We start from the raw sequence: 11,718 nt of genomic DNA on the forward strand, positions 1-11,718 counted from the left end.
TTTACATATTCTTATCATTCAACCTTTAAATAAAGTTTAAATTGACAAGTAATTCACTTTATTCCACCATTTTCACTTGTCCTACGGCAACAACTTCCGAAAATTACTAAGAAAATGTGATAGCAGAACACAATCCAAATTACTAAAAGAACATGAAAAACTCCTTCCATTGAATACCAAGAATAATTGATGAAATTATGAAAATCCTTTCACACACACAAATACAACTATGAAGAACTTACGAATTCTTTAGACTTAAATGAATTAAACTACGAATGAATTCCCCAAATTTGTAAGAAAACTAATTTTTATAGCAAAATGACAAGATTACAAAAGTTTTCACCACATATTCCTAAAAACAATGAAACACCATAATTTTCATATAAATTTTAGAGAAAACTATAGGTAGTCCAAATAGAAAAAGAAACTAGCAACCACTATAATTTGATGGATATAACCAAGTACCAATTGTTAAGGTACTTGGCTTTGTTGTGTTTTAAATTCAAGAATTTCTCAAACCTGCAATCATTCATACCATACCATCTCTCACAAGCATTTTATCAAACACTGTACACACATTTCTTCATTCCCAAATATGATAAACATTATAGATAAAATAATCTCGAATTTTTCTCAATGGAAATATAATATGCTCTAATAAAAAGTTAGTATTCATATTTTGGAAATTATATTGTACAAAATAACAATGTGCATTTTCATGTCTTTAGTATTCACGTATGGTTTCTATAAATATATTTTCTACATAAATCCATACAGGAGGTTATAGGGAATTATAAAATTGAAACTTAAAAATTAGGCTAACTTGGTATGTGTTTTGTTGTCTAGAGAATCCTTGATGTAGGAAATTTACGGGAATATGACACCTATAGGAAGACTGTAGGTCTTGCGAGCAGTTACAAGTGTTGGAACTGCATGCGGGTAGGGGTAGAGCAATCATGAAAGGTAGACAAAGTAAAAAGCATAATGGGGAGAGGAAGACGAAGCTAGAGCATAAAGACCAAAGGAAGATGAAAGACCATGTGAGCAATTAGATTGCCAAACACAAGAGTGCAAGAATGGAAGAATGACTTTTTTGTTTTAGGACATGGGAGGAATTATTTTTTAATTTAATTAAAACATAAAGGACAAAATTATTTTGTTGAAGTCTAAATAAGATGTGTGATTTTTAAAATTTTATAATTTTTTATTTATTTTTAATTTAATCTCAAAAGAAAATAATTTCAGTTACTCTATGACCTTGTTTGGATCAAAGATTTTGTTTGAGTAAAAGAAAAGAAAGGAAAACACGAAAGAAATGCATTTTTTATCGTATTTTCTCTCTACATTAAATAGTTCAAAATGAAATTATGTAATAATATGATTGAAAATTAAGAAAAGCAAAGTGTTATTAATGTATAAAATTAAAATTCTATTTATCGATTTGTTACATAATTTATTTTCCTCACTAATCAAATATGAAAAAATAAATTTCCATATGGTTTTTCTTTCCTTTTCCATTTCCTTGTATTGTCCAAGTTCCAAACATGCCTTATATGTTTTTGTAATTTATGATTGAACACTACTTTGACTACCTATTACAACAACAACAACAATAAAACCAAGTCTTAGTCCCATTAGGTGAGTCGGCTATCTGAATAATTTTCCGTCAATTTATTTTATTGATTATAAAAATTATTAAAAAGTAATTTTGTAAGAAAAAAGAAGTACTTTTTGCTCCTTAGGAAAAATTAAAGCATGATACTTCCATTGTTTGAATTTTGAGCATAATTAAAAAAACATGTACTTTTGCTGGAGAACAACAAAAGGAAAGGACAAACCGAGACATGGGTAATGGCCACTACAACTTCACAAACCCACCAACCGGTTTTCATTACCCTCCTCTTCTTTTTTTGGGTCAATCACTAATCCAATAGTAAATAAGGCAATCGCCATTTCCACCAAAAGGCAATAGGTGGGCAGCTACTGTTACAAACAACATAAAATATAATGAAATCAGATAAAAAGCTCTTGCGAAATTTAGACGGCGCAAAATAATAAATTACATGTTTATTTATTATTAAATATTAATTATGTTTGGCGGGGAGAGAAAGCGTGGGCGGTTGGGAGTGGACAGTGAGGCCCGTGAGGGAACTGCTAAAAAGGGTGAATTGTCAAAACATTGAACTGCTCTAAATTACGACAGTGAGCAAGAGCATGAATCCATCCATGGCGGCACATAGCATTCATTATACACACACAATGAATCGAATATCAATCCATCCCCAACCAAAATTGGATGTGTTCCGGAACATCATACAAACACAATCCACTCTCCCATCAATTAACCGAAAAATTACAACATAATCAAACAATAGAAGAAATTTAATGAACCGTCCCCAAAATGCATCAATGCTCCCCATATCACCACCCTTGAATCAATCTGTACACAGGCATGAAAGAATTTCCAAAATTTCAAAAAAAAAAAAAAATTGTAATATGAAGAATCATCACTCTAAAGGTACCCAATCAATGATGGAGAAGAAGATGAAAATGGCAGTTGTTGATGATGCCTAGCTCTCCCTTGCTGCTGCTGCTGAGGCCTGTAGAGATCGTAAGGCTCCCATAGGCGGTCGATTTCGCAGGGCTTCTTCGCGTCAAGGCGAGCCCATGGCTTCCCCTTCCCGCTCCAGTGCAGCAAACTCACCGGCCCAGGGTGCAACGGCCGGCAACTCCCGCTCACGTTGTCGCCGCCAAGTCCGTGCTGGTTCCACCGGTGATCAATGGCTTCAACGTTCCCACTGAAGACGAGGAGGAAAGGAGGGAGGGAACCCAGTTCGTAAATCCTCTTCTTCTTCTGCAACTCCATCCACCTCTCGATTTTCTTTCTGTAATTTCCTTCTCTCCATTTCACCAAATCCATCACCATCACGCCGGTGTTGAAATAGCAGGGGCGCCTCGACGCGAACACCCTGGACAGAACTGGGTCGGACCAGAATGTATCCGTGAAGTAGGCCTTGAAATTGGCGTGACAGTACTCCGGTGCGCCGATGACTTTTGATCCGGCGAGAGAGATGCTCCAGAGCTTGCGAATGTCGTCGACGACGACCAGATCAGAGTCCAGGTAGATTACGCGGTCAACGCAAGAATCGAGCAGATCACCCAAGTAATTTCGGGCGTAGTTCAATGGGTTCTCAAGGGCTTGACGAATTGAAGACGAGATCAGATTGATAACGGCGTCTTCTCGGAAGATATAGACCTTGAAGTTCAGCGACGGGAAGGTGGATCGGACAAGTTGGGCGAGGATGCGGGGGCTCGCCGGGTCGAACTCGGCCGCAATGAAATGGAAGAAAACGTGCTCGGGACAAGATGCGTGCCGGAGAACGGAGTGTACGGCTGCCATGGACCCTCTGATGTACTCTGAGTCGAGAGTCATCGCAACGTGAACAAGCGACGGGTCACAGGACGACACGACGTCCCTGTTGGCCGGCGCCGGACACTCTTCTCCGTTGCGATACTCCGGCGCCTCCGCAATTTGGAACAAACCGTCGTACCCAACATCATTTCCTTCCCCGACGACGGCCAATCTGTTCCGGTAAGAACGAATCCCAAGACAAAAAGGGGAAAAAGCAAGATACGAAAGAAGTAACAATACAGGAACGTCTAATCGAAAACGAACCATTCTGGGTTTACTTCAAATCAGAAAAGCCCAAACGAATTTTTGCTCTGGAAAGTATAACAATACAACAGCAGTTGGGTTGGGGAAGACGCCGTCGCTTTTATATAACGAACTGAAATCGAAGAATCAAGAAAGAAGAAAGATGCTTCCTGAGAAGGAAACACAACTCAATAGGAGGCCAAATGCCTGAACGGATTTGCGGGGAATTTGTAGATGAGGAGAAGAAAAAGAATTCCGAACTCGATTGATTTCTCTTATACAATAGCCGCGTTTTCAAGCATGACGCGGTTTCCCCATACCGACTGGAAGAGAGAGAAAATAGAGGGAAAAAGAGAGGGTAGAGAGAGAGATTTGACTGGCTATGTTACTATTCTCTCTCTCTCTTGTTGGGCCTAATTTTGTTTAATAATCTGACCCGAATTCATGCTGGCTAGCTTTCATTTCTATCTTAAAGTCATGAAGCGTACTCGTGGGGGTCCGGGACAACGCCTCGAAGAGAGAGAAAATAGAGGGAAAAAGAGAGGTGTGAGAGAGAGAGAGAGGTTTGATTGGCTATGTTACTATTCTCTCTCTATCTCTCTCTCTGCCTTTGCATTTCTGAGTGGCAATAGCGCTCGCCGGATTTTATACAGCGGTGAAGACGCCTGGAAGGTTCGTTGCGCTGTAATGATAGGGGAAGCGTGGAAGTCACGCGCATTTCAAAAGCGTATTTCGAAAGCGTGAGGGATTAGTTTGGACAGCGGGGTTGCTTTGGCCTGTGGAAACTTTTGAAATACGCGCCGTATTACTAATTATTTGTTATTTATTATTTATTATTTATCATTTACTGTTTATTTTGGGCGTGTTCATGAGAGTTGTAAATTCCATATTTAATTAGCGGGATTTGTGGATTATATCAATGATTAATTTAATACCTTAATTAATTTTTTATTAACTCACAATTATGGTAAATATAGATTTTTTCTCACCTACTTTCCCTTTTTACCTTTTTTGAACCATTTGAGGGAACTTTTGAAATTGTTGTACTTTGATGAACTCATTAAAAGTTGGAGATTTCGAAAAAATAAGTTTATGAATTTATGAGGGATATTAAAATTTGAAGAGTTAGAATCGAAATTTGAAGTTCATGAACGAGATTTTCGAAATTGTGATTTGGTTAATGATTCCTTCCATTAATTAGGTTAAATAATGATGACTTTCCTTTTTATTACTTTTTGAAAAGATAGAAAAGAAATATAAAAATTAGAAAACAATAATGGATGAGACCCTTTTCACTAGCATAATTGCTTGGTACAAATAAAATTATTTTCTATGAAAGTCTTAGGCAAGAAAATTTGATAAGAAAATATCACATATATATAAAATTTAAAGTTTATAATCACACAGACGAGGCCCTTTAGGATATTCCTCTCTTCTTTTAGCATATGAACCCGTAATGTTAAGCATTTTCAAATTGATAGGAAATGAGTATATAGGAAAGGTTTTTTTTTTATTTTAGTATTGCAAGTTTGTTGAACTTTAAAATAGAAGGTAATAAGCGCTCATTCTATGTCGAGCCCCGAATCAAAAAATTGACCCTAGGGTGTGATTTAGTAACCTAACATGTTCCTATATCATATAACATCCATGATACTACGCAATATAAGGGTCCAACCCCATAGGGTTCACGTATACCCTATCCATTATCACAAAAACAATATATATGCAACGAAAAATTCAACCTAATCCATTCATAAAACCATACCAGAGTCTATACAAAATAGGATCTAGTTCCCCAAAATACACACATACCGCGGGTGTCTACATAGCCCAAAATGACAACCCCGCCAAGGATCAATACTTACACAAGTACTTCTATACAGTTAACCAACCACCACGCTTCTGAAACGTAGGACGCTAGTGTCGGATAGTCGAAAGACCTGAAAAATATTTGTATGATAGGGGTAAGACACCTCTCAATAAAGGAGAAACATGTTAAATTAGTGTGTGGATACGTGAGTGTTATTTCAATAGCAAACATACATACATCTCACAATACCAGTATTTTCACAAATATAGTTTCAGTATACATACGATACAAAGCAATACGATCTAGTGTTGTCACGCCCTTCGTCTTAAGCCGGACTTTCTAGTGGTATTTCAAACCTTTCGGCAAAAGTCAGACTGTCTGGTGGTATTTCACACCTTTCGGCAAAAGTCGGTGTCCTCGATAACCTAGCATAGCATAAGCTCCCACAACGTTGAACAGGTGCAAATCTGGTGTTTTCACACCCTTTGGTAAAAACTAGTCGATCTAGTGGTATTGCGCACTCTTCAATAAAGTCGAACATCAAAGCTTACGATTTTATTCTGACTCGATTCAATATCTCAGCATACGGCATTTTAATTCGACCCGCTTTGATATATACACGACGGTATTATCCTGACTTAGCATTTTCACAAAACCTGAAATATTTTGGAACTCACGTCCCTAGATATCATTTCAAATACATACAGCCTACTATAGTTAACCGACACGCTTTTCCACAAAATACATCACTCAAATTCATTATCTCATTCCATACTTATTTGGGTAAACACACAATCACGTCTTAGGTATTTCAGAAATACAATTTAAAACAATCAAAGATACGGTCATTTCTATATCACAATTTATACCAATATAAAGTTTTCCAACAAAAACGGAGATGATACCCAAAACCCCAATTTTTTCCAAAAACTATAAACCGAAAATCCCGTAATTTCACCCAATAAATTTTTCCAAATAAGTAACCAAACATCCATAGAATCGTAAATTACGGTTTTACCGATTCAGATTATAAAAACAATTGATATAAACGACACGGGACCCCCAAAACCTAAAAATTGAAGAATGATACTTCAATATAATTCTATCTACTACATATCTACCGAATCAAAAACGAAATCAGAAGCCTCAATTTTGGGATAATATCCAAAAATCCTCAAAACGAAATTTCGATCTGCTATAAACGTAAAGATTCCTCTCCTTATCCACGTAGTAACGTCGAATCGTTGATTTAGGTAACAAACGGCTGGAAACCCTAGAGAGAGAGAGAGAGGATTTTAGTTTACTTAACAATGAAGAAATAAATAGATATTTATAACTCCTTTGACTCGACTAACCTCATCAATGAGACGGCGTCCTCGTCGACGAGCATAAGAAGGGAGTTTGTCGATGACGAAGTGGACTCGTCGACGAGTTTGAGATTTCAGAATTCCCAAAATATATCAACATCCTCTCGTCGACGAACCTCTGAATTTCGTCACCGAGCTGTCAAAGGGACTTCGTCGACGAGAGAAGGAGCCTCGTCGACAAGCCCAGCTGATTTTCCCTTTTTAAATTTCCTTCCCTTTTCTTATTTATTTAATTCAAAATTCTCGAATAGGGTTCTTACAACCTCCCCTCACAAAAATTTCGTCTTCATAATTTATAATCTCTTGCTAGATAACTCATCCATATACCAAAACATATACTGGACTCTAGAAAGAGCCGGCGGCCACCCACATAACAGCCCCGTCCTAAATATGTAACATACCCTCACTTATGGCAAAAAGAATAACTTACATACACAGTGTCTCGGGAGTTCACAATATCACAAAACCCTCACAGAGACTAATTATTGGGTTTCAATACTCACATATTCTAAGATTTAGTAATACTAATTATATTTTACGAGCAACCTATCAAAGCTTTGATTATATAGTTTTAATTTATATGCCTTTTAAGTCAAAATTAAAAGTAAAATGTGAAGAGATTTGGTAGAAAAAGAAATAAATTATTTGTGTAGTTGAAAACTAATGCTTCCCAATTAAATCAAAAGAAAAGAAAATGTAATCTTTATTGTTGAAGAAAGATAGCATGCTAAATGATGCAAAATCATTTTTTTTTTAAAGAGTGATACTTATTTTCTTGCAGTTTTTGTTCTTCCATAATATTAAATGCTATGTTATGTTAAACGTTTTGCTAGATTGATTAAATTTAAAGTAGATGTGAACTAGTGGATAATATTTGGTAGTATAAATTTCAGTATTTGGATTTGAAAAATAAAATAAAAATTTACATATTGTTTTATCAAAATTTAGACAAAATCGAATTCAAAATTCAAATTTCATGTCACAAACTCAGAGTTATTGTATTTGACTTGTGTTATCTATGTTCAATTTTCTTAATTTTTGTGTATATTCATATACAAACATTGTTCTTGATAATTTGAATAGATTTTAATAATTTTAAAATTTTTATTAGTTTATTAACAAGAAAGGGACACTAAAGATGAAATGATAAAAAAAAAATATCAAAGAGAAGAAATTATTTTTATTGTAAGAAGCTCCTTAAATTGTTACCACTATTTAAAAAAAAAAAAAAATAGTTCATGTGTCGTAACCCGAAAAATAATGGAATTTAAACAAAGAGGGAGAGAAAATAAAAACCGAAACAGAAGGAGGCTGTAGACTTCGTTGACGACATTGCATTTGGAGAATAAAAATAATTTCAGCAAATTGCCCAGCTTCGTCGACGAACACAGGGTCTTGTCGACAAAGGTCTTCAGAATTTCGTCGACAAATACAGGGCTTCGTCGACGAGAAAATACCAAGAGAGGTTTCCGGCAGCTCTGAATTTCGTCGACGAACACAGGGCTTCGTCAACGAATTTTATGAAAGACTCGTCGACGAGGTGACGTGTCTCGTCGACGAATCTGGCAGTATAAAAGGAGGGAAACCTGGATATTTTGTCATTTTCACTGCGCCTCTCTCTCTCCCTCTCCCTTCTCTCTTCGATTTCGGTCCCATCAGTCACCGAATCGACGATCTGAAGCTACCATGACACTCCTGGCGGAGTTCTCTGCACATCTACCAGAGCAGATCATCGAGAAAATAGAGTTGGATTTCATCCCAAATTCAGGGTAAAGCCTTTTAGCTAGTTTTTGGCTTTCTGGTAGTTATAGGAAATGATATAGACAGAAAAATACTGATATTTTGTTCTGGCATATGTTAGTTTCAGGGTGTTTTATAGGAGGCCCTGCGCATGTTAGGCTTGTATTCCTTAGGGGTTTTCCAGTAGTCAGGTAAGAGAAATATGCTATGCTAGGCATTTCTTAAAATATGATACAATTTATTAAATTACGAAAATTATGTATTTAGTATGGTGTGACTTGTGAATATGTATATGGTACAGGGATATGTTTTACGAATTTAGTTTCATGATTTTATGAATTTCAGTATTATGATTATGCGAATCTCAGTACCATGATTTTATGGATTTTAATATCATGATTATACGGATCTCAATACCATGATTACACAAATTTCAGTATTATGATCATGCAGTTTCAGTATTATGATTATTCAGTTCTCAGTATTATGTATAAATTACAGTTACAGTTTATACAACATCATGATTATTTCAGTACTTCAGAATCATGACAAATCATATAGATATATTGTAGTGACCCGAAGAATAATAACATTTTAATAATAAGAGGGAGAGAAAACAGATACGGAAACAAAAGGAGGTCGTAGACTTTGTCGACGAACGCAGACATTGCATTTTGGAGATAATATTAAATAATCATAATTTCAGAAAATTGCCAAACTTCGTCGACGAACACAGAGTCTCGTCAATGAAGGTCTTCAGAATTTCATCGATGAACAAAGGGCTTCGTCGACGAGAAAATACTGAGAGACAGTTTAGGTTGCTTTAAATTTCATCGACGAACACAAGGTCTCGTCGACGAATTTTGTGAAGGTCTCGTCGACGAGGTGACATGTCTCGTCGACGAACCTAGCCCTATAAATAGTAGAAATTCGGGATTTTTATCATTTTTCACCGAGCTCTCTCTCTCCTCTCTCTCTCTCTCTACGTCTCCCTTCTCTCTTCGATTCCGACCCCACCAGTTGCGGGATCGATGATCCGAAGCTACCACGACGCTCCTGGTGGAATTTTCTACAAGTTTGCCAGAGCGGATCGTCGAGAAAACGAAGTTGGATTTCATCCCGAATTCAGGGTAAGGTCTTTTATTGAGTTTTTGACTTTTTGACAGTTATAGGAAATGATATAGACTAAGAAATACTGATGTTTTGTTCTGGGACATTATGTTTTCAGGATGTTGAGTAAGGAATCCTACGGGTATAGAGCCAGATTTTTATAAGGGCTTTTCAAAGTTGAGGTAAGGGAAATATGCTATGCTAGGAGTTTTTGTAACGATATTAGAGATTTTATAGATGCATAACTCCACCATTTTACTATACAGAATTCTCAGAATATGAATTTGAAACAGTATTTGTTTTAGAATATGAGTTTAAATGATTGTGTGACCTAAGTGATTTTCATGAGATGAAGCAATTTATATAGCTTTAATAATATATATATATATATATATATATATATATATCATACTATACGGAATGCATGGAAGTAGACAGTACGTACAGTTTATATAGTTTTTCTCAATATACGAAATTATACAGAATATACAGAAGTAAATATATATATATATATATATATATATATATATTCACAGAGATTATATAGAGAATGTACATGCATTTACAGTTTTATAAGAATAGTTTCTTGAAACAGAGATACACACACACACACACACACACACACACACACACACACACATATATATATATATATATATATATACATATACATGTATACAGTATTATTCAGATATGTATTTATACCACAGCTTTATACAGAATTTAGTATGTCATGTTTCCTATTACCGTAATATACAGACAGAGATACAAAGGTAGCATCAAGATGCTACAGATGCAGTATACAGTTTTACAGTATATATATATATATATAGTACAGAAAGATAGTGTTACGGTAATTTTGGAAACATGATAAAAACAGTAAAAGAGTAAATATTTATATATGTATATAGTATCAAATCCCTGAGGAAAGATACACAAACAGATACAGATTACAGAGCACGGTACTGTTGTTAAATACAGATAGAGTGCAACCACATATCTCAGATGTTATGTGGGTACCGTCAGCCGTGCTCGGAGAGTATGCAGCTCCCCAGTACACTGGGTTAAGGGAGCCGATTTAACGAGGTAGTAGCCAGTCCTGAGCTTAGGAGAGGATGCAGTTTGGTCGGGCTAAGGTAGTGTAGAGTATGATGACTTATCTAGAGGGCCGACCAGATAGAGTCCCGCCTACGGGCCGCACAACCCTGTCATGAGGGGTCAAATCATGACGTACAGAGTCCCAGGGATAAAAGTACAGTTTTATATATATATATATATATATATATATATATATATATATGTTTACAATTTTACAGTATATGATGAGTATAGTATGTTTTACCAGTATGAAAAGTAGAAAAACAGACGATACAATATGTTTTAAATTGTGAAAGAAAGATATGTTTTACAAATGATTTATTACATTACAGTTCAGTTATTATTTTTAAAAGTATCCTTAACTTAGTTGCCACACACTAGTAATAGCATATTTCCACTTACTGAACATCGACTCACCCCATTATTTTACCATTTTTCAGGTAAGCCAGCTAGGCAAGCATATCAGGCTCGCTGATAGGAAGTAGTTAGACCACCCTAGTTATAGGGTGAGTTTTTGTCAGAACTGTATATCTTTTAAGTAGATGACACTGGAGGGATATTTTTGTATGATCTGTATATTCTGGATTTTGGTATTGTACAGTTTATGCATAAATGGTTTTATGAATTGTGTTTCCGCTGCGTAGGAATGTTTATTGTATATATATATAGAAATATATTATATGATATCAGACCCTGTTGGACTTCCAACTACAGAGCACGGTACCGTTGTTTCAAATACTATGTTACTTATTTAGTGCAACCACCTATTCAGATAATACGTGATAAGGTCGACCACCTAGCCCCTTGAAGAGGTTAGGCTCCCCATCTAGATATGGGTTGAGGTGGGCAGGTCGACTGACGAAGTTCAGTGATTTATTACTGGTTGGCTAGCCAAGGTAAATCCAGCCTACGGGCCGCACAACCCTATCATGAGGGGG

At 36.0% G+C, this 11,718-nt stretch overlaps 1 protein-coding gene across 1 annotated transcript; it reads right to left on the reverse strand.

Moving 5' to 3' along the window:
* Positions 1-2,260: 2,260 nt before the first annotated feature.
* On the reverse strand, positions 2,261-4,597 carry LOC131144134 (probable galacturonosyltransferase-like 9). Its single transcript, XM_058092547.1, has one exon. It carries the CDS (start codon positions 3,677-3,679, stop codon positions 2,513-2,515), a length of 1,167 nt encoding a protein of 388 aa, XP_057948530.1. The 5' UTR covers positions 3,680-4,597; the 3' UTR covers positions 2,261-2,512.
* Positions 4,598-11,718: the final 7,121 nt, after the last annotated feature.

The sequence above is a fragment of the Malania oleifera genome, chromosome 12 (assembly GCF_029873635.1).
Source record: "Malania oleifera isolate guangnan ecotype guangnan chromosome 12, ASM2987363v1, whole genome shotgun sequence".
Lineage (NCBI taxonomy): Eukaryota > Viridiplantae > Streptophyta > Magnoliopsida > Santalales > Ximeniaceae > Malania > Malania oleifera.

What these genes read in the sequence shown, in the direction of transcription:
- LOC131144134 (XM_058092547.1), bottom strand. Translation starts at nt 3,679, where the DNA reads ATGGTTCGTTTTCGATTAGACGTTCCTGTATTGTTACTTCTTTCGTAT.